This window comes from Oryctolagus cuniculus, assembly GCF_964237555.1.
Source record: "Oryctolagus cuniculus chromosome 16 unlocalized genomic scaffold, mOryCun1.1 SUPER_16_unloc_1, whole genome shotgun sequence".
Classification (NCBI taxonomy): Eukaryota; Metazoa; Chordata; class Mammalia; order Lagomorpha; family Leporidae; genus Oryctolagus; species Oryctolagus cuniculus.
The window spans coordinates 5,719,676-5,744,153 of record NW_027208201.1 but is presented as its reverse complement, the minus strand read 5'-3'; the positions used below and the strand labels follow the sequence as shown (position 1 = coordinate 5,744,153).

The window sequence follows — 24,478 nt, the reverse complement described above, 5'->3', positions numbered from 1 at the left end:
ACTTAACACTTTGTACACAGTCCAATCATTCAGTGGTCCCCAGTGCTTTGTTGGACCATGATGAAGTCATACAAGGAGGAGAGGAAAGAGAGTCCAAAACATGTTTTTCCAACATGTTTTCCCCAATAATGGAGGGTGACAGGTGCAGGGCCCCAGGGCTGGGTGATCCCTTGAGTTACTGTGTGGGACACAGTGAAGCAATGAAAAGGCTGAGCTGCAAGTGCTGTGCTGATCACATGGACACCAAGGGCAATGTCTCACTGCATGGACTTCCTTAGAAATAACTCCCTGTAGTTGCTAGTTGTGCCCCTTTCTGACTCACTAGACTTGAAGACAGCGATACTGGGATTCGGCAGTGCCCTGCACAGAGAGCGATTCTCTGCAGGGGATTGAGCCTGCTGACACCTGCCAGCTCCTTGTTCCCTAACCTCAGCTGATGTTCTGGGCTTCATCTCTGCATTGTGAAAACACTGGCAAGATGTTGTCTGTGAGCCTTCTGTGCCTACTCCTGCATACTATACACACTTTACAGGGCATGACTCACAGGGAATGCCATCATTACCTTAAGCCAAGTATCAACCAAGACGGAGACCTGATCTTGGGTGGCTTTTTCCCTCTCTACTATCCAGAAACAGAAACTGAAAAGGTCCAGATATCTTTTTTACATCGTCCCCAGTATAAAACTGTTGTTTCGTGGTAAGTTCAAGATTGTGCATATGTGTTAAGTCTGGTTATTCTTGAATGTGAGTGTATGTTACTATGTCTGTGTTTAATACTTTCTGAGAATGCTGGAAGGTATGCAGAAAGTGGCATAAATGCCAATAAAGAAAGGCATAGGTTCCCTCCACTCTTGTTCCTTCCACACCTTCCTGTTCATTTTTCCATTTGTTTCTTAGTCTTTCAGGGACAGAGCAGTGACATCAATAGAAATGTGCCCACTCCATGTAGCCCTGGACATCTTGGGATGAGTCAAAATGTGGGGACTCCAGATCCCATCCCACCTGCATGCATGGAGTGGGCACAGGTGTCCTGAGACACTGAGACCCTGGTCTGGGGTCAGCGTTAGGATTAAGAGGTCATTCTGGGTGTCAGTGCTGACAAGAGCATTGTTGAAATGCACTTGATAGTGAATCAATGTGTGTCTGAGATGTGCCACCATAAACAGACTGTGACAGACTGTGTCTCACCACATGTCAATAACTTAGCCCCAACAGACTGCAGGCATTAAGTCTCTGAAAGTCACAAGGAGAAAGGGGTTTGTCTTCCCCAGTTCTTTTGCTTGGATCCTGATGGTTCTCCAGGAATCACACAGAAAATTCTGGGCTCGACGTACCTGTGCAGCATGTGTTTTAGTAACTTTTAACATGGATGTCTGAAGAGGATTAGAAACAAACATCCTGTCTCTGCACCCTTGTTGATGGTGACAGTGGAGTGTGTTTCTGACTCACTGCAGAGAACCACATGCTCATGTGTTCAGAAGAGGGTGAGGCAGAGAGCTGTTGGTTTAAATGGTGTGTGTCTGGCTTTTCCATGCTTTTTGGAATTTAAAGCTTATCCACTCAGCAGATTGCCATGCAGTGTGGGCAACTGATAATGGGCCTGGCAACTTCTGAGGCACAGTGTTACCATGTAATCTCTCATCTCAGGGACACTGGGAGACAGTGAGGACCTGTCTTGTTCATGATCTCAGGGTGAGGTCCGCCCACGCCAAAAAGAGGAGGACAGGCTTTGCCCTGCCTTCTGTTCCCCAGGTAGAAAAGTGTCTGGTCACCCTTGTTTGTGCAGACATGCCAGCCTTCATGTGCTTGTCACACTCTAAAATAAAATTATGTATGCTTTAGTCTCCTTTAGTTAATATGGGCCAGATGATTAATTCTTTGTGGACTTTGGCTTCAAGCTCCAGCTTCAATACAATGACTGAACTCCCTTAAAGCTGATGGAAGATGTGTTGTTATTTGCCTAAAAGGAGTTATTTTATGTGCAGATCCCACACTTGTTTACCCAGTGTTTGGCCTTTAATTTGGCATTCATTTTGCGTGACTGTATGTAATACTCTAATGATCAATTTCATTTAATAAACTGCATATTTCTCTGAGATGATTGGGGTACATCATTGAATAATGAGATAAAGTCTTTTATCAAGATTTTTAAAAGAGTTACCAACTCATTGCTGATAAACCTGTTAATGTTCATCACCCACTCACAAATCCCCATAGTCCTTTTCAGTGTCTCTACATTTTTCATTCTTTCTCTCCTAGTCCATACCACCCATCTGTCTTGTGTGTCTGAGGATCAGTCTGTTATAGCCCCTCCATGTGAACTGATTCATACCCCTTGTGGTCTTTTGTGACTAACATCTTGCAGTGCACCATGTTTTCCTATTTTATTCATGTTGTGGCTTGCAACAACATTTAGTATACTTTTCTCAAAATATCTTAATATCTAGGTCTGCTTTGGTGTCAGACACTCCTGTTTACTTAAAATAATAACTCTGCATGCCAGGTTCTGTACTTAACAACTCACAACTTTGCATTCAGGAAAAAAAAAGAATTAAGCTAGTCAACTTTCAGCTGATAGCACATGCTGTAAATAACCCAGGGTGAATGCAGTATGCCCTTCACAATGAAAAATTCTATTACTAAGACTAAATGTGTAAAAGAAAAAAAAGTTTATTCAATGGTTTTAATTTATTATTCAAATAAATAAATTTAAGCTATGGACACATGACAGTAGCATGATTTCTGTGCCAGGTTGACTTCATTTTTAACAAGTAAGTCCTTGACATATCTGAAAATCTCCTTGGATTAAGTGTGTCTAGAATATTGACTTTTACCTGGAGGACAAAATTAAATTTTAAACTCCACATATAAGAACAACATGCACAACACTGTCTGACCCAATAAATACTGTTCAGCTAAAAATAAAGCACTGTCAATTAGAAACTTTTTGAATGTGTTTATAATATTGAGGATAAGAATAAATGACAAACTCTTAATTAAGCCCAAAACAGAAACATAATATCCAATGCAAAGTAACTAAAGGAATGATTGGATGAATATATTGAGTCCCAGGTAACTTATTAACATGTATGACTTTTCTTAGCTTTCAAATTATGGAAGCAATGTAATAAGTTATAAAAGTTCAAAAGAATTCCAAGGGAAGAAGAAAAAAGAAATCCATAGTGAGGAAATAGACCATCTACTCTCTCATAAAATGTGAGAGTTCCTAAATTCTCAGAAATCCTATTTTCACTTAAGATATATGTTGTGATTATAGAGTAAATTGAGATTAAGTTATATCAAAGATTAAATGAAACAAGAGAAAGGAAGGAGGGATAATTGAGGGAGGGACATATGGTTATCCTCTTAGAATATCTATGAAATATATGAAATCTTTGTATTAATAACAATTTTAAGAACATATATAGAAAACAGGAGGCAACATGCAAGTGTAAAATATGAAATGACAAATGTGAATTCAATAGAGAAAAAAATAAATGGAAACTAAGCAATCATCAGCAATTATCTGACAGATTTCAGGAGTCAAATGTTTACATTCAAGGAAAACAAAATGTTAAATCTGATTTGAGCAAAGCAAAATATTAGAGTAGAAAATTAAAGTGAGGACTAGGGAAAAACAGCTCAGGTGGCCCTGAGAATGTTCTAAAATTTTGGACAACAGATGAGTCAGGTGGTATTCAGGCTACTCCAGAAATTACTGAAAACAGAAATGCTTGCTCCTGGGTGTTGTCCTTAGGTTGAACACATCAAAGATTCCCTAGAGGGTTCATGAAGGTGAGAGTGATCATAGACATGGTTTGCTTCAGAGGAGTCCAAGGACCTTGCCAGGATCTTCTAGAGCCCTTGGAACCTCCCTCACACCTCCTCCATGTGCAAGAGCTGTGGCACAACTGAGTGGAAGCCTGAGTCTGACCATTGCTGCTTCAGGGCGTGGCTGTGTTGTTGCTCTGAATTCCATGCTCTGAACCTTCTCCCTGATGCTGCCCCTCTTTTTAGGTGGCTGTGGAAGAGCTACCAATACGTGCTGGCCTTCCGCTTTGCCATCCAGGAGATCAATAAGGACCCCCAGCTACTCCCCAACCTGACCCTGGGTTTCAAATTCTTCAATGCCTTTGCCAGTGAACAGTATACCTTATTGAGTTTAGTGTATTGGTTGGCTGGGATGAATCTGGCTTTTCCTAACTACAGCTGCCATAAACAAGGAAGACATGTTGCCATCATTGCTGGAACCACATCAGCATTGTCCATTGAATTTGGAACACTTTTGGAGCTCTACAAAACCCCACAGGTAAATGAGTTGTGAATTTGGAGAACAATAGTTGAATCTCCTCCAACACCATTCTCTCACCTCTGAAAAATGGAAATGGGGCAGCCGAGTGTGCATATTCCACCATGGTATAGGAGAGATCCCATGGATTTTTCAGGGACATGAGATTATTAACAAGGGAAGGATAAGGAATAAAGGCAAATAGCAGGATATGTTGACCATATTTCTTTTTTTTTTAACAGGCAGAGTGGACAGTGAGAGAGAGAGAGAGAGAGAGAGAGAGAAAGGTCTTCCTTTGCCATTGGTTCACCCTCCAAAGGCCGCTGCAGCCAGTGCACTGCGGCTGGCGCACCACACTGATCTGATGGCAGGAGCCAGGTGCTTATCCTGGTCTCCCATGGGGTGCAGGGCCCAAGCACTTGGGCCATCCTCCACTGCACTCCCTGGCCACAGCAGAGAGCTAGCCTGGAAGAGGGGCAACTGGGACAGAATCCAGTGCCCCAACCGGGACTAGAACCCAGTGTGCTGGTGCTGCAAGGTGGAGGTTTAGCCTAGTGAGCCGCGGCGCCGGCTGACCATATTCTTAATATTCCTGTCTAGGGCCTGTGTAACCATCTCCCACCAGCTGGAAGCATTGACTATCTAATATTCTCACCTCTATGCCTCATAAAAAATGTCCACAGCACACAGACATGCCCCATCCTAGGACAGCACTGTCTCAGGTGGCACCCAGAGATCTAGGACTAATGGATATGGGGATCTACCTCTTGGTTCTCTTTGGGAAAACACTGAGTGTAACAGTGAAAAATTATTTTTAAAAAGACTTCCATATTTGTTTATCTAAATGGCAAAGCAATGGAGAAAGAAGGAAAGGCACATACACATACACACAGAGGTGGGGTGGATCTCCTATTCCACAGTGTCACTCCCCAAACTCCCACAACAGCTAGATCTGAGCCAGCCAGCAGCTAGCAGCCAGCAGCCAGCAGCCACTATCTCCTTCCAGTTATACCACATGGTAGAAAGGGGCCTAGTACTTGTGTAACACATTGCTGAATCCTCAGGCACATTGGCAGGCAAGTAGATCGGAAGCATATTAACCAGGACTTGAACTGACAATTTAAAATTGGATGCTGGTATCATCATTGATAGGCTAACACACAGTGCCACAAGGCTGGCTCCACCATGGAGTGTTGAGACTCATATCCAGTTATACTGGAGCTCAACCAATCATGTTTTCAATCCTAATTAGTCACAAGCACACAGATTGATTTTTTTCACATTCTCAGTGGCCATGCCATATACAACTCTACATATCAAACATGTGGACATTGAATCCAATCTTCAGGAGACAGCGAAGCAGCCAGTCAGACAAGGGGCTCCAATATAACCAGCTCTGCTGGTTTGCTCACCAAATGTCTGCCATGATGTTGGGCTGAGTCTGCCAGAGCAGATGTGTAGAACCAGGAAGTCATTCCACATGAATTCCATGACCCAATGACTTGAGACATTATCACTTCCTCCCTAGGTCTGCACCAGTATCTAAAAAAATACTTCCCCAGGGACACACTACACAAGAAAATGTGCCTGCCAAACATAGACCACATGGTGAGCAGAAGTTTCTGTTTTGGAAAAATTATTTTGCCCCAAATCAAAGAGGGTTGGTAATTGTATTCTTGGAGACAATGCAGGATTCCTGTGGTAATCCGTGTACACCAAATACCAAGAGATCAACACAGTAGAGATTTCTGTCTAAAGTTATCTACCATGGAGAAGGTGGCTCTGCTCCACCAGTCACCCTGGGCAAGGATGTGGGAAAGACCACTGGCTGGGTGAAGCAGCATCCAAAGTTTCTTATTCCTCAGTCCCCACTGCAGGACATGAAGAGCATACAGAAACTGACAGATTTTCTTTAAAGCTAAGGATGAGGAGTCACATTTATTAACCTAAAGTAATGTGCATATGAAGCATGGTCTTCTCTGTGGTCAATATAGCAAGATTTTTCATCTCACTGCACTTTTTCTTTTCACACAATAGTAACCTACTTAAAGCTCACCTTGGGGAGATTTTTTTTCACTCACTTCCAAGTGAGATAAGACAAATCTCACAAAAATGTGATCATGTTTTTCTTTGCTTTCAGCTCACCTATGGTCCTTTTGATCCCATGCTAAATGATAAGGACCAGTTTCCCTCACTCTATCAGATGGCCACCAGTGACAGCTCTTTGGGCCATGGAATGATCTCCTTGTTGCTGCATTTTGGCTGGATGTGGGTGGCTCTTTTTGTGTCTGATGACATGAAGGGAGAGCAGTTCCTTCAGTACTTTGAAGCAGAGATGCTCAAGAAAAGTGTCTGTGTGGCCTTTACAGTGAAGCTCCCTGTCACAAAGAAGTTGTATGGGGATAGTGATCTCACTTTCATGAGTAGCATCAGAGCTTCATCTGCAAATGTGCATATACTCTATGGTGATGTAAGAGGTCTCATCATTGTGGATATTTCAGTGAGGTCCTTTTTAACCATGGGGAAGGTGTGGATCTTGACATCAAAGTGGGATCTTGTTATGTCTGAGACAAACCACATGTTGCACTCTCTACATGGAGGCTTCTCATTTTCACTCCACAAGGAAGAAATCCCTGGCCTCAAACATTTTGTCAAGATGGCAAACCCTTCCCACTACCCAGAAGACTTTTACTTTAGTAAATTATGGCTTTTCCATCTGGACTGCTCACTTGCAGGGTCATTTTGTGGACGTATTGGAACCTGCTCACGAAATACTTCCTTAGAGTTTCTTCCAGGACATATTGACCTGTTGACCATATCTGACTACAGCTATTTAGTCTACAATGCTGTCTACACAGTGGCTCATGTCCTCCATAAAATGCTTTTGGAGAAAGTAGAAACGGGATCTCCAGGAGAAGCAGCCCAGCCCATGATTCTTCCCTGGCAGGTAAATCTCCCTTAGAACAGAACAAGCACTGGCCACTTGATGGAATCTAGAGATGTTTTATTGAGGTACAGCATCATGACCCTGCTTTTCATCTCAAGTTCAGAGAGATTAGGTACAAAAAATATGGGCTCTTTCTTTTGGTTAGTGGTATATCTGTGATTGTTGGCTTTGGCTGGAAATTTCAGTCACTGTAGATTTTGAATGTTTACTTTCTAATCAGAAATCATATTAGAAAAGTTTCTAATGCTGGCTGAAATACTGTAAAGTATACAATGAAACACATGAGTAAACAACAGATAAAAAGTTGTCATTCCCTAATATTCTTTGGAATTTATATAAAGCCAAAAAAGACATATTGACCAATTATTTTTCATTTCTATTCATTTTTCATTTGTAAAATTTAACAATTTTGGCATCCTGCTACGTGTACATCACATGTAGATATTTATATATATTCATATATACAGCTTTTTCTTGGAATAGGACTATTAATTTAAAAAGGTGAGGGATTAATGACAATGTTCCTAATAAAGGGAAATTAGGGTGTATATCATATACATGGTATGCTTCATGGAAACAACATGCTAGGATATCATCACAGTGTTTGTACTCTGTATATTAACTTGAACAAATCAGAAAAACATCTGATGTTTCTTTCCTGGGCCTGCAGTATCTCACTCAGCATAGTGATCTTCAATTCCATGTATTTTGTTGCAAATATTGATCAAATCTATAATTGACTAATTATACATAATATAAATTAATTATATACATTATGTAATTATATAATATAGTACACAATTAATTATTATATCAATAATTAACTATTATATAATTGATTTTAGATCAATAATTAATTATTGATTAATAAATTGATCTATAATTCTGTATAATCTGTGGCCTCAGCCCTTAATGAGATAAGATACTTTTTGTGAAAATAGACATGGATTTCACATAATATCCTAAACATGATAGGAAATGGATGGGAAATAAAGCATGTTAGACCAATTGTCCTTACAAACTCTGCAGCAATCAGGGAGTATGGACTGTAGTCTCATTTCTTACACATGAGACTACTGAGGATGCACGTAAGCACAGGATATGCCCTCTGGATTACAAATGAATCTGTCTGGGTTTTAACCCTAGCTTACATAATCCATTCCCTATATATAGAATGTATTTAGGAACTTCTGTTTGTGTATGCAAAGAACAAATACATTCATAAAATTGCAGAATAAATTAAATAAGTGTGATATGTAGAAAAGGTAAAATGTATATGCAAAAATTAACATGAGAAAGTTTACTTCATAAATTAATTATATTTTACTCATAAGAAGCATATTTTATAATCCACATGATTAGAGTCAAACCTTGGTAAAGAAAATGAATTTTTCAAGAAGGCTTCCATAGATATAATTTTGAATTATTTGTGAATTTTGTCCTCTACATTACTTAAAAATTAAGTGAAAACTGTTTAAAAAATAAGAACTTAGTTGTATCCCATAGCAGGTGTGTTGTGATCTAGAAGGTCCAAGGTTAACACATACTATATAAAACATAATAAGCTTTCAAAGATTTGAAATTTTGCCTTTAGTCATACCATACTTCCTGATATGTCAAAGATAGTCACAGTCATCAGAATAAGTGACCCAAAACCAAAGAAAGGAAGAACACCATGTTGTACCACATTCAACCTGTGTTAAGGTATACCTTATAAGGTATAAGACATATTGCTGATATATGTAATGTACATAATGTACATATTTATAAATATGGACCTCTGAGGTGTTACCAGTTGTCTTGAGTCTCTTGATGGAAAATATCTTATGAAACAATCATGCATAAATCTCTAATTTTTCCCCAACCAAAATACACTAATCATCAACTATATTTTGAACCTTATGAAGAACTTATGTAGATGCACACTTGTGATATATCATAACACCTATCAAGTTATTTCAGTAGCCATCTATGTGGTTCCAAACTAGTAACAGTAGAGTTAGATTCCACAAAGCCCCAACCAATCTTTCATGACCAAGGCTGCAATACAGCCTATGCTCCAGTCAACCTCTGGACCAAAAACTATAGTTTTCTGATTGGGGACAATCACTCTTTGATGTTTTGTTGAGGGAGCAGAGGAGTACCTGAACCCAGGAGATGTTTAACCATCCAAAGAAAACTAATGTTCTACCAAATGGAAAATCTGAATGCAGAAGACAAGAAAGAGGGCTTGTTTAGAGCATCTGACTTCCAACAACTAATTTGGATGTGCTCTGTATTTCAATTATATCTGTCCTCCAGCTCCATCCATTTCTTAGGAAAATCCAATTTACAAACAGCGCTGGAGATGATGTATCCTTCCATGAAACAAGAAACCACATGGTGCATTACTATATCCAGAACGTTGTGAATTTTCCTAGTGGTCTTCGTTTGCTTATTAAAATTGGAGAGTTTTCCTCCAAGAATCCACATGAACAAAGCTTACTTATCAATGAAGAGATGATAGAATGGCCTGTTGCATTCAAAGTGGTATGATTCTCTTTTGACAAGGAATACCCATAGAGAGATCCGTGAGTAGTCTTGTGAGGAGATTAAGTGTGAAATGATCAGGTTCCTTTGTAATCCTTGGGAATCAGGGTCAGTGAAACAGGAGTGGTAATAGTTGAAATACTGAAATGGATGTCTAGGTATTGACCACAGGTACAGGAGGAGGGGATATAGTTGTGACTTTCAATTGAAGACCAAGGTGTTATGTAGTGAGGAGGGCTCTACTGACATCCTTCACGGTGGCTGATAATAAACCAAACCATGATCATGCTTCTCTTTTTCCTTCAGACTCCTCGATCTGTGTGTAGCCAGAGCTGTGGTCCTGGATTCAGGAAAATGTCACAGGAAGGAAGACCTATCTGCTGCTATACTTGTGTTTTGTGTCCCGAGAGAGAAATTGCCAATCAGACAGGTAGAAAATTTCCAATCCATAATTTATGGTCCTAATTAATTCTCCACAAAAGGGAAACCAAAGAGTTTCAGTAGGACCCAGTGAATTTTTAGTGCATCATTTTTTCTATGCACATATGTACTTGTTAATTCAATATATCAATTTATGATCACTACAGCTATTTCTTTATGTTTAAGCTGTTGTCTGGTGGTGCTCATTCTAGAAAGTCAACTTTAGCACTGATGCTAAAAGACATCACAACACATTAGATGAGTCATCATCTGAGATTTGCAGGTGGAACCTGCTATATTGCAGCTGAGAAATTCAGGAAGTATAATAATCAAGACTTTCTATTGGTGCCTGTAGATCATGAAACCAATTCATCTTTACAAACACATGATAAGCACAGAGCAAGCACTTGTATGTCATCGTGGAAATACCATATTCCTTCCTGCACTTTCATTAATCTTGTGCATGGTATTAAGGATGTCTAATTAGTACCACAGTTACATTTAGATTTCTAGAATTTATTAAAGGAAAGATTCAAGGTGAAGTATGCATATCACATCCTGCTATAATATATAGTTTGGCATACTCATTAAAAATGTTTGAACAAGACAAACATAAAAAGAATTACCTATCAAACAAAATGTACCAAGAATGTAAAAACTATGCAAGGTCTCATTGAGAAATAATTTCTTTTTTTCAAAATATTAGAAATAGACCTAGTAATGATTTGATTACCTCCAAAAGAGCATCTCAATTCCCATTGTGTTAGCAGTAGCAACCATCTGGCTTTATTCATTTCCTAGAGGGAATAAATAGTTTTGGTCATGGAGAAGATAACTGAACAGAGTTAACCTATGCTTTTTTTTTTAACAAAAATTCAATAACAAGTAAAAAGAATTAAAAAAAAACTAATTCTGGAAACATGTTGTAAAACAATACTTGCTTGTATGTGCAAATACTGTATAAAGTATCTGAGATTGAAGACAGAGCCTCTGGAGACCCCAAGAGGAGGAATGAGTACTTCAAGATAAGAAATCCAGAAAGATTTACTCTAAATTACATTGGGATCTTGTATGATTGAAGAAGTATCATCTACAAAACCTAAATCAAAACCTTATGACAAGTATAGCCAGACCCCAATATCATCATCTGTATTTTTTATGATTTATTTACTTATTTGAAAATCAAATTGACACAGAGAAAAGGAGAGGCAGAGAGAGAGAGAGAGACAGAGAGAGAGAGAGAGTCTTCCATCTGTTGGTTCACTCTCCATTTGGCCCCTATAGCCAGGGTGGCACTGATCCAAAGCCAGGATCCAGGAGCTTCTTCTGGGTCTCTCATGTGGATGCAGGGGCCCAACAAAGGACTTGGGCCACTCTCTATTGCTTCCCCAGGCCATAACCAAGTGCTGGATTGGAAATGGAGCAGCCAGGACTTGAACCGGGGCCCATATGGGATGTTGGCATTGCAGGAGGCAGCTTTACCTGCTATGCCACAGCGCCGGAGCCCATCTTCTGTATTTAACTAAAACAGAGATATGTCCATTCATTGACTTGTCTCTATGACTTATTTCTTGCCGTACTGGCACTGAAATGTTATTTCAAGAGAGACAACATGGTGTCCAGAGCTGACGTTTTTCCCCACCATCCACAAGAACAATGGGGTAACAAGCCATGATTTCATGAAAATGAGTGAAAAGTTCAAAAAATACAAAATAAAAAATTACTCAGAGTTTCCACGATTATTTTAAACTTTAATATGTATAAGTGAAATGGACACTTTGTTTTGGTTATTGTTTATAGCCTTTGCCTCCATTCCCACTGAACTATAGTCATTAATTTTTACTTGTTGAATTCTTGATTTAGTGGAGTTTTAAGCCTTTGACTATAATGTAAATTAAAAATATGCTATTTCAAAAAATAAAAAGGAAGAAATGAAGGAAGGAATTAAGAAAAAGAAGAAAAGAAGAAAGGAAAAGAGAAAAAAGAAAGGAAAGGAGGGAGGGACGGAGGAAGGTAGAGGTGAGGTGGAGAAAAGGAAGTATCTTAAAATGGTACCAGTGAATGGAATGTTAGCTCTTTTGCTTTTATTAATATCATACTAACATGAGAATTGGTGAGAATTATGTTATAGTAATTATCATGCAATTGTTGTGACCCTGAGAATGTAATATATTAGTAAATTCATTTTGAAATTAATTTATACTATGTACTAACTTGAAAAATATCTAATTTCTCAATCAATAACTTGATAAATTATCAATTGCACTCAAATTTCTTTATTTATAAAAAACACCTCTGTTCAAATCCAAATGTTGCTTACTTGATAAAATGCACCTCAAGATTACATTAAAATTGAAACAAGGTTCCCAAGGAAATAAAAATATAAAATGAGAAAAGACTTTTTCTGCAGATATCAAGTAGTATGCAGTCAGGAAATGCTAGCAATTGGAGTATTGATGATGGTAAGTTTATCTTGCGAGGTTTGGGTTATTTATTTCTGTGTCTGAAGCATGGAGATACAGGATGTGACATGAGGCTGACTTAGGAGATAGTACAGACAAAGGCTGGAAAGCATCCATGCTCGTGGGAACAGCACTGTGTCACAGGATGAGTTAACCGAGCCCCCATCTCCTGAAGGTGTTGTTTGAATGAGTTTATTCCAATCTGCCGATGGGCATGCTCCCTGGTCAGCAATGCAGAAACCTGATTGGGTGTGCCCTGGTATACATCACAAGCTCCCACTGGCATTGCAGAGTTGACCATTTTTGACAATAGGAAAAAATTCAAAATTTCTGCAAAGTAAAAATTCAGTATTTCTCCTTCATCAGATGCAAAGCAGTGCATGCAGTGTTCAGACGATGAGTACCCAAACCAGGAAAGAAATCGCTGCCTCCCTAAACTGGTGACCTTCTTAGCCTTTGAAGAATCCCTGGGGATGGCTCTGGCCTGCATGGCTCTGTGCTTCTCTGTCCTCACAGCTGCGGTCCTCTGGGTCTTTGTGAAGCACCGAGACACTCCCATCGTCAAGGCCAATAACAGGACCCTCAGCTACATCCTGCTCATCACCCTCCTCCTGTGCTTCCTCTGCTCCTTACTCTTTGTTGGCCGTCCCAGCACAGCCACCTGCCTCCTGCAACAAATAGCATTTGGCCTTGTGTTCACAGTGGCTCTTTCCACTGTGCTGACCAAGACCATCACTGTGATTCTGGCCTTCAAGGTTACAAAACCTGGAAGAACAATGAGGAGATTGCTGGTATCAGGCGTATATAACTCTGTTATTCCCATCTGCTCCTTGATCCAAGTGGCTCTCTGTGGCATCTGGTTGGGAACCTATCCTCCTTTTATTGAGTTAGATACACACTCTGAGCTTGACCACATCATCCTGGTGTGCAACAAGGGCTCGGCCACTGCCTTCTACTGTGTCCTGGGATACCTGGGCTCCTTGGCCTTGGCCAGCTTCACTGTAGCTTTCCTAGCCAGGAATCTGCCTGACACATTCAATGAAGCCAAGTTCCTGACATTCAGCATGCTGGTGTTCTGCAGCGTCTGGGTGACCTTCCTGCCTGTCTACCACAGCACCAAGGGGAAGGTCATGGTGGCCGTGGAGGTCTTCTCCATCTTGGCCTCCAGTGCAGGGCTCCTAGGCTGCATCTTTTTTCCCAAGTGCTATGTTATTCTTATTAGACCTGAGAAGAACACTTTGAAAGGCTTAAAGAAAAAAGCAAGTTCTAAAGGATTCTAAATTTTTTCCACTTGTTTTATTATCATATATTTAGAGTTTAGTACCAAGAATCCACTCTGAAATAGCATTCCAGAAATATGGGGGAACTAAAATTGATTTTTCCTTTAAAAACTTATTGTATTGGACATTATCCTAGCATTCTGAGTGCATGGCATAAATTTCTACCTTTGGCTTTGGCTCCTGACATGGACGTCTGACTCCTGGGGACCCTGGAAGGAAGGGTTGAATCTTCATGTTAACTTGGTCCTGGCCACCTATGTGAAAAACTGGGGTCTGACTGCCTGTTGTTGGTTGTAGCCTCAGTCCAGGACAGGCATGGGGTTGTGTTTCTCTCCCTCTCAGAGTTAGTAATGGATTTTAGAGAAAAATTTTATATTGAGTAAAAATAAATTATGATGTACATTTTCATCCAGGCTACAATGACAATGTTATTTTATATTAAAAGGCTATCCCTGAAATGGTGGAGACTGAATTAATTTATATTTTTTATCAATGTACAGACAATGTAATTGTTCATATTTGCTAAGACATCTAATTATACAAGCTTTATGTTCTGTTTGCCCTGGCTATTGAGTGCTTGACATCTCTTTGTTGACATTGTCATTTAAGTGAGATTCCTTTTCCAGACACGGGAGGTGCTTGGTCATACAGTGTTCCTCTGTAGAGATATTGTGTTGCCCAAAATATCTTAATAAATTCTCATTGTTGAGCTATTTTGAAATGATGTCTTTATCAAACATATATGGAATATTCATTTAAACATGGCACCGAATCATTAACTGTATGTTCTTTCATCAATATATTGGTTTTTGTTTTTGTCTTTGTTTTAAGTTTTATTTTTTCACTTGCACATGCGACACAATGTTGTTTTTATTAATGTGAAATTCTCATAGCTAAGATGAACCAATTTTAAACTGGATAAGTCAAAAGCATTTAAGTACATGCATATTCATATTGAACATTCAGATTGTGCATAGTATGTTCACACATTCGTGCAATAGTCTTGTCTAAGTGGATTGAAGACATTTTCATCACCCTATAAAATTACTTTATGCAATAAGAAGTCAGTTTCAAACTCATATCATGCAAGCAATCATCTTCTTTAGTTTCTCTGAGCTTACCTTTTCTGAATAATTCTGATCAATATGTAGCATAGGAGTCTGGCTTCAAACCCATCCACATTGCAGCAGGCATCATTTATTTCTTTTTCAAACTGTATAACTTTCCATCTTACAGATTTTTATCATTCTGTTTTACAATTTTATTGATTCATTTTATTGCTCAACCTAGTAATATTTTATTTGTTATTTTGAGATAGTATAGTTTTAGCTTGCATTTGACTCAAAGGCTTAATGCTGCACTAAATAAAGTGTTCAACAAATACCAAGAAAGAAGACCATAGTTCTGCAGGAATATAGGCAGGGGATATAAATGATAATCCAATGAAAAATGTTCAACTTCTCTTATATATAGCAAATTTTAAAATAACTTTTGAACATTCATGCTATGGTAGTGTGCAGTGGAAGGTTTCTGGCACATAACAAACCTTCCCAGGCAGATGAATCAATTAATTCACAAGCTTTTATTGGGATTCCGCTCCTGGGCAAGGTTTCCCAGCCCCAACAGAGCATCAGAGGTTGGAAGGGCTCCTTTAATAGATATAGGGCATAGAGGTTAAAGGTTGAGGCAGGTCTGATCCTCGTGGGTTGACCTTTAGGCAACCGGTGGACCTTCACAAGGACTTTTCTTTCCCAGAAGTGTGGGTAGGGTCTCTCCATTCCCAGAAGTATAGGCCTTCTCTCCTTGTGGATCCCAAAGCTACTATGTAGTTCTTAATAATTTATTCCACAAAGATTTAAAACTAAGTATGGCAAAACATTGTATTTTCAGCCAAAATGATACACACAGACAGTTTACTTTCCTTTAATTTATTTTTATTTCATAGCCAAAATGAATTTTTTCTTTTATTTCCCCAGAACACTTTTATTTAAGGTATCTAAACTTCAAACATTTCATAAATACAACCTTAGGAACATTGTGAATCTCCACATCCTTCTTCCTCCTTCCTCTCCAATTTCCATTCCTACTTTACACTGAGATCTATTTTCTTTTTTTTAACTTTTATTTAATGAATATGAATTTCCAAAGTACAGCTTATGGATTACAATGGCTTCCCCCCCATAACGTCCCTCCCACCTGCAACCCTCCCCTCTCCTGCTCCCTCTCCCATTCCATTCACATCAAGGTTCATTTTCAATTATCTTTATATAGAGAAGGTCAGTTTAGCATATATTAAGTAAAGATTTCAACAGTTTGCATCCACATAGAAACACAAAGTGAAATATACTGTTTGAGTACTCGTTATAGGATTAAATCACAATGTAGAGCACATTAAGGACAGAGATCCCACATGAGGAGTAAGAGCACAGTGACTACTGTTGTTGACTTTACAAATTGACACTCTTGTTTATGGCATCAGTAATCACCCTAGGCTCTTGTCATGTGTTGCCAAGGCTATGCAAGCCTTTGAGTTCACTGATTCTGATCATATTTAGACAAGTTCATAGTCAAAGTGGAAGTTCTCTCCTCCCTTCAGAGAAAGGTACCTTCTTCTTTGATGACCTGTTCTTTCCACTAGGATCTCACTCGTGGAGATCTTTCATTTAGGTCAATTTTTTTTTTTTGCCAGAGTGTCTTTGTTTTCCATGCCTGAAATACTATCATGGGCTTTTCAGTCAGATCCGAATGCTTTAAGGGCTGATTCTGAGGCCAGAGTGCTGTTTAGCACATCTGCCATTCATGAGTCTGCTGTGTATCCCCCTTCCCATGTTGGATGGTTCTCTCACTTTTTTATTCTATCGGTTAGTATTTTCAGACACTAGTCTTGTTTATGTGATCCCTTTGACTCTTAGTCCTATCATTATGATCAATTGTGAACTGAAATTTATCTCTTGGACTAGTGAGATGGCATTGGTACATGCCACCTTGATGTGATTGAATTGGAATCCCCCGGCATGTTTCTAACTCTACTGTTTGGGGCAAGTCAGCTTGAGCATGTCCCAAATTGTACATCTCTTTCCTCTCTTATTCCCACTCTTATGTTTAACAGGGATCACATTTTAGTTAATTTTTAACACTTAAGACTAACTGTGTATCAATTACAGAATTAAACCAATAGTATTAAATAGAACAAACAAAAATAATACTAGGAGGGATAGAGTATTAAGTTGTTTATCAACAGTCAGAGCAAGGACTGATCAAGTCACCATTTCTCATAGTGTCCATTTCACTTCAACAGGTTTCCTTTTTGGTGCTCGGATAGTTGTCACCGATCAGGGAGAACATATGATATTTGTCCATTTGGACTGGCTTATTTCATTCAGCATGTTTTCCAGATTCCTCCATTTTGTTGCAAATGACGAGATTTCATTGTTTTTCGCTGCTGTATAGTATTCTGCAGAGTACATATCCCATAATTTCTTTATCCAGTCTACTGTTGATGGGCATTTAGGTTGATTCCAGGTCTCAGATACTGTGAATTGAGCTACAATAAACATTAAGGTGCAGACCGCTTTTTTATTAGCCAATTTAATTTCCTTTGTGTAAATTCCAAGGAATGGGTTGGCTGAGTTGAATGGTAGGGTTATATTCAGGTTTCTGAGGAATCTCCAGACTGACTTCCATAGTGGCTTTACCTGTTCACATTCCCACCAACAGTGGATTAGTGTCTCTTTTTCCCCACATCCTCACCAGCATCTTTTGTTGGTAGATTTCTGAATGTGAGCCATTCTAACTGGGGTGAGGTGAAACCTCATTGTGGTTTTGATTTGCATTTCCCTGATTGCAAGTGATCTTGAACACTTTTTTAGGTGCCTGTTGGCCCTTTGGATTTCCTCTTTAGAAAAATGTCTATTGAGGTCCTTGGCCCATCTCTTAAGTGGGTTGTTTGTTTTGCTTTTGTGGAGTTTCTTGATCTCTTTGTAGATTCTGGTTATTAATCCTTTATCTTTAGCATAGCTTGCAAATATTTTTTCCATTCTGTCCGTTGCCTCTTCACTCTCCTGACTGTTTCTTTTGCAGTCCAGAAACTTCTCAATTTGATGCAATCCCAAATGTTAATTTTGGCTTTGACTGTCTGCACCTCTAGGGACTTTTCCAGAAACTCTTTGCCTGTGCCAATATCTTGCAGGGCTTCTCCAGTGTTCTCTAATAATTTGATGGTGTCAGGTCATAGATTTAGGTCTTTAATCCATGCTGAGTGGATTTTTGTGTAAGGTGTAAGGTAGGGGTCTTGCTTCATGCTTCTGCATGTGGAAATGCAGTTTTCCCAGCACCATTTATTGAATAGACTGTCCTTATTGCAGAGATTGGTTTTAGATCCTTGATCAAATGTAAGTTGGCTGTAGATGTTTGGGTTGATTTCTGGTGTTTCAATTCTGTTCCATTGGTCTATGCATCTGTTTCTGTACCAGTACCATGCTGCTTTGATTGCAACTGCCCTGTAGTATGTCTGAAATCTGGTATTGTGATGCCTGCGGCTTTGTTTTTGTTGTACAAAATTGCTTTAGTTATTTGAGGTCTCCTGCATCTCCATATGAATTTCAGCATCATTTTTTCTAGATCTGAGAAGAATGTCCTTGGTATCCTGATTGGAATTGCATTGAATCTATAAATTGCTTTTGGGAGAATGGACATTTTGATGATACTGAATCTTCTAATCCATGAGCATAGAAGATTTTTCCATTTTTTGGTATCCTCTTCTATTTCTTTCTTTAAGGATTTGTAATTATCATCGTAGAGATCTTTAACATCCTTAATTAAGTTTATTTGAAGGTATTTGATAGTTTTTGTAGTTATTGTGAATGAGATTGATCTTAGCAGTTCTTTCTCAGCCATGGCATTGCCTGTGTATACAAAGGCTGTTGATTTTTGTGCATTGATTTTATACCCTGCTACTTTGCCAAACTCTTCTATGCATTCCAAGAGTCTCTAGTACAGTTCTTTGGATCCTCTAAGTAAAGAATCATATCGTCTGCAAAGAGGGATAGTTTGACTTCTTCCTTCTCAATTTGTATTCCTTTCATTTCTTTTTCTTGTCTGATGGCTCTGGCTAAAACTTCCAGAACTATGTTGAATAGCAGTGGTGAGAGTGGGCATCCCTGTCTGGTGCCAGATCACAGTGGCAATGCTTCCAACTTTTCCCCATTCAATAGGATGCTGGCCATGGGTTTTTCATAAATTGCTTTGATTATATTGAGGAATGTTCCTTCTATACCCAATTTGCTTAGAATTTTCCTCATGAAAGGGTGTTGAATTTTATCGAATGCTTTCTCTGCATCTATTGAGATGATCATATGGTTTTTCTTTTGCAGTCTGTTAATGTGGTGAATCACATTGATTGATTTGCGAATATTGAACCATCCCTGCATACCAGGGATGAATCCCACTTGGTCTGGATGGATAATCTTTCTGATGTGTTGTTATATTCTATTGGCAAGAATTTTATTGAGGATTTTTGCGTCTATGTCCATCAGGGATATTGGTCTATAATTCTCTTTCAATGCTGCATCTTTCTCTGGCTTAGAGATTAAGGTGATGCTGGCTTCATAGAAAGAATTTGGGAGGATTCCCTCCTTTTCAATTGTTCTGAATAGTTTGAGAAGAATTGGAGTTAGTTCTTCTTTAAATGTCTGGTAGAATTCAGCAGTGAATCCATCTGGTCCTGGGCTTTTCTTTGTTGGGAGGGTCTTTATTACTGTTTCAATTTCTGTTTCAGTTATGGGTCTATTTAGGTTTTCTATGTCTTCATGGTTCAATTTAGGTAGATTGCATGTGTCTAGGAATCTATCCATTTCTGATAGATTTTCTTGTTTGCTGGCATACAAGTCCTTGTAGTAATTTCTGATGATTCTTTTTATTTCTGTGGTGTCCGTTGTTACGTTTCCTTTTTCATCTCTGATTTTATTGATTTGGATCTTTTCTCTTCTTTTTTTTAGTTAGTTGGGACAATGGGTTTTCAATTTTATTCATTTTTTCAGAAACCAGTTCTTCTCTTGGTTGATTTTTTGTAGTATTTTTTTTGGATTCAATCCTGTTAATTTCTTCTCTGATTTAAATTATTTCTCTTCTCCTACTAGATTTGGGTCTGGTTTGTTGCAGATTTTCTTTGAGATGCAGTGAAAGCTAATTTATTTCGTGCCTTTCCAATTTCTTGATATAGGCACCTATTGCTATAAACTTGCCTCTCAACACTGCTTTTGCCATATCCCATAAGTTTGGATATGTTGTGTTGTTATCCTCATTTACTTCCAGAAAGTTTTTGATTTATTTTTGATTTCTTGAATGACCCACTATTCATTCAGGAGCATGTTGTTCAGTCTCCATGTGTTTGCATACTCTCTAGGGTTTCCTGAGTTGCTAATTTCCAGCTTCATTCTGCTGTGGTCTGAGAAGCTGCATGGTAGAATTCTAATTCTTTTGAATTTGCTGAGACTTGCTTTATGGCCTAGTATGTGATCAATCCTAGAGAAGGTTCCATGCACTGCTGAGAACAATGTAAAATCTTTAAATGTAGGATTGAAAGTTCTGTAGATATCTGTTAGATCCATTTGGGCTATAGTGTCAATTAAATCTGCTGTTTCCTTGTTGATCTTCTGTCCTGTTGATCTATTTCTTTTTTTTTATCTGTACCCCCATATTTATTGCCGCTCAATTCACAATAGCTAAGATATAGAATCAATCCAGATGTCTATCAGTTGAAGCCTGAATAAATTACGGTATATTACACCATGGAATACTACATAGCAATTAAAAAAAGGGAATCCTGTCATTTGCAACAAAATGGATTCAACTGGAAACCATTACACTTAGTGAAATAAGCCAGTCCCAAGAAGGCAAATACCATATGTTCTCCCTAATCTGTGGTAACTAATATAATAGAGTACCTAAAAGGTAATCTATAGAACTGAGTTTGGCACTTTGAGATGTGATGACTTTGAACAGCCCTTGTCTCAACAATTGAGGAACAGACTTCTTTTGCATACTATTCGTTTAACTCTTTAAATTAATGTAAGGTTAATCATAGGTGTATAGGGCTGGCGCTGTGGCTCATTTGGTTAATCCTCTGCCTACAGTGCCGGCATCCTATATGGGCACCGGGTTCTAGTCCTGGTTGCTCCTCTTCCAGTCCAGCTCTCTGCTGGGGCCCTGGAGGGCAGTGGAAAATGGCCCAAGTGCCCGGGCCCAGCACCCGCATGGGAGACCAGGAGGAAGTGCCTGGCTTCGGATCAGTGCAGCACCAGCCATGGTGGCCATTTGGGGAGTGAACCAACAGAAGGAAGACTTCTCTGTGTGTGTGTGTGTGTCTCTCTCTCTCACTGTCTAACTCTATCTGTCAAATAAAATTTTTTTAAAAATTAGGTGCATAAAGATAATTTAAAATAGATCTTAGTGAAAAATAATAATGGGAATAGAAGAGGGAGGAGGCAGAAGGATAGCAGGAAGAATGTGGGAGGGAGGGCGGGGTGGGAAGAATGAATCACTATGATCCTTAATTTGTATATATGAAATGCATAAAGTTTCTATACCTTAAATAAAAGGTTTCTAGTTTAAAAAAAGACTAGCTTCTTTAATTTAGCATAATCATTTTGAGCTTCACCCACGCTGTGGCTTGTATCAAGTATCTAGGTTGTTATTGCTGAATAGAATTCCACTGCACAAATATACCCATTTGATTTATTCATCTACCTGGAATAGACCTTAAATTGCTTTCAGATTTTATCATTATGAATAATATTATCAAAAACACATCTCCAGCTGGCGCCATGGCTCACTAGGCTAACCCTTCTCCTGCGGCACTGGTACTCCAGGTTCTAGTCCTGGTTGGAGTGCCAAATTCTGTCCCGGTTGCTCCTCTTCCAGTCCAGCTCTCTGCTGTGCCCCCGGAAGGCAGTGGAAGATGGCCCAAGTGCTTGGGCCCTGCACCCGCATGGGAGACCGGGAGGAAGCACCCGGCTCCTGGCTTTGGATCAGTGCAGTGCCAGCCGTAGCAGCGATTTGAGGGGTGAACCAATGGAAGGAAGACCTTTCTCTCTGTCTCTCTCACTGTCCAACTCTGACTGCCAGAAAAAAAAAATCTCCCCAGTTCTTATGTGAACCTATGTTTTTATTTCTGTTGGACAGATTTCTTCTATGCTTTTTAAGATTGTCTTACAGTATACTGAGTTGAAAGAAATATTTAGATATTATTAATATAATATCTTTTAGGTATATGATTTGCAAATATTTTAACCTAGTGTGTAACTTTCTTTTTTTTAATTTTTATTTAATGAATATAAATTTCCAAAGTACGGCTTATGGATTACAATGGCTTCCCCCATACCGTCCCTCCCACCAACAACCCTCCCCTTTCCCACTCCCTCTCCCCTTCCATTCACATCAAGATTCATTTTCAATTCCCTTAATATACAGAAGATCAGCTTAGTATACCTTAAGTAAGGATTTCAACAGTTTGCTCCCACACAGAAACATAAAGTGAAAAATAATAGATGATTTTTTAAATGATAATGAAATCAGATCCGAACTATTGTTATGTTTAATCCCAGTGAGAGTCAAGTTGGGAATTGATAATTTCTTTTTTTTTTTTTACAGAAGATCAGTTTAGTATACATTAAGTAAAGATTTCAACAGTTTGCACCCCCATAGAAACACAAAGTGAAATATACTGTTTGAGTACTCGTTATAGCATTAAATCACAATGTAGAGTACATTAAGGACAGAGATCCTACATGAGGAGTAAGAGCACAGTGACTCCTGTTGTTGACTTTACAAATTGACACACCTGTTTATGGCATCACTAATCTCCCTATGCTCCATTCATGAGATTCCAAGGCTACGGAAGCCTTTTCAGTTCTCCGACTCTTACTTATTTAGACAAGGTCATAGTCAAAGTGGAGTTTCTCTCCTCCCTTTAGAAAAAGGTACCTCCTTCTTTGAAGACCTGTTCTTTCCACTGGGATCTCACTCACAGAGATCTTTCATTTAGGTTTGTGGTTTTTTTTTTTTTTTCCTCCAGAGTGTATTTGCTTTCCATGCCTGAAATACTCTCATGGGCTTTTCAGCCAGATCTGAATGCCTTTAGGGCTGATTCTGAGGCCAGAGTGCTGTTTAGGACATCTGCCATTCTATGAGTCTGCTGAGTATCTCACTTCCCATGTTGGATCACTCTCCCCTTTATTTGTTCTATCGGTTAGTATTAGCAGGTACTAGACTAGTTTATGTGCTCCCTTTGACTCTTAGTCCTTTCATTATGATCAATTGTGAACTGAAATTGATCACTTGAACTAGTGAGATGGCATTGGTACATGCCACCTTGATGGGATTGAATTGGAGTCCCCTGGCATGTTTCTAACAATACCATTTGGGGCAAGTCAGCCTGAGCATGTCCTAAATTGTACATCTCTTCCCTCTCTTATTCCCACTCTTATGTTTAACAGGGATCAGATTTCAGTTAAATTTCAACACTTAAAAATAACTGTGTATTAATTACAGAATTAAACCAGTCATATTAAGTAGAGCAGACAAAAAAACTACTAAGAGGGATAATGTATTAAGTTGTTCATTTACAGTCAGGGCTATGCTGATGAAGTCACCATTTCTCATAGTGTCCATTTCACTTCAGGAGGTTTCCTTCTTGGTGTTCCATCAGTTGTCAAGGATCAGGGAGAACATATGGTATTTGTCCCTTTGGGACTGGCTTATTTGACTCAGCATGATGTGTTCCAGATTCCTCCATTTTGTTGCAAATGACTGGATTTCGTTGTTTCTTACTGCAGTATAGTATTCTAAAGAGTACATATCCCATAATTTCTTTATTGAGTCTACCGTTGATGGGCATTTAGGTTGGTACCAGGTCTTGGCTATTGTGAATTGTGCTGCAATAAACATTAGGGTGCAGACTGCTTTTTGTTTGCCAATTTAAATTCCTTTGGGTAAATTCCAAGGAGTGGGATGGCTGGGTTGAACGGTAGGGTTATATTCAGGTTTCTGAGGAATCTCCAGACTGACTTCCATAGTGGCTTGACCAGTTTGCATTCCCCACCAACAGTGGGTTAGTGTCCCTTTTTCCCCACATCCTCGCCAGCATCTGTTGTTGGTAGATTTCTGCATGTGAGCCATTCTAACCGGGGTGAGGTGGAACCTCATTGTGGTTTTGATTTGCATTTCCGTGATTGCTAGTGATCTTGAACATTTTTCATGTGCCTGTTGGCCCTTTGGATTTCCTCTTTTGAAAAATGTCTATTGAGGTCCTTGGCCCATCTCTTAAATGGTTTGTTTGTTTTGCTTTTGTGGAGTTTCTTGATCTCTTTGTAGATTCTGGTTATTAACCCTTTATCCGTTGCATAGTTTGCAAATATTTTTGCCCATTCTGTCAGTTGTCTCTTCACTCTGCTGACTGTTTCTTTTGCAGTCCAGAAACTTCTCAATTTTATGCAATCCCAATAGTTGATTTTGGTTTTGACTGCCTGTGCCTCCCGGGTCTTTTCCAGAAACTC

At 39.0% G+C, this 24,478-nt stretch overlaps 1 protein-coding gene across 1 annotated transcript; it reads left to right on the top strand.

Moving 5' to 3' along the window:
- Nucleotides 1–535: 535 nt before the first annotated feature.
- Nucleotides 536–13,925, top strand: LOC100338716 (vomeronasal type-2 receptor 116-like). The gene is made up of 6 exons (XM_070067610.1): nucleotides 536–696; nucleotides 4,017–4,308; nucleotides 6,428–7,234; nucleotides 9,536–9,763; nucleotides 10,070–10,193; nucleotides 13,012–13,925. The coding sequence occupies exons 1-6, from the start codon at nucleotides 536–538 to the stop codon at nucleotides 13,923–13,925; spliced, it is 2,526 nt and encodes an 841-aa protein (XP_069923711.1).
- Nucleotides 13,926–24,478: the final 10,553 nt, after the last annotated feature.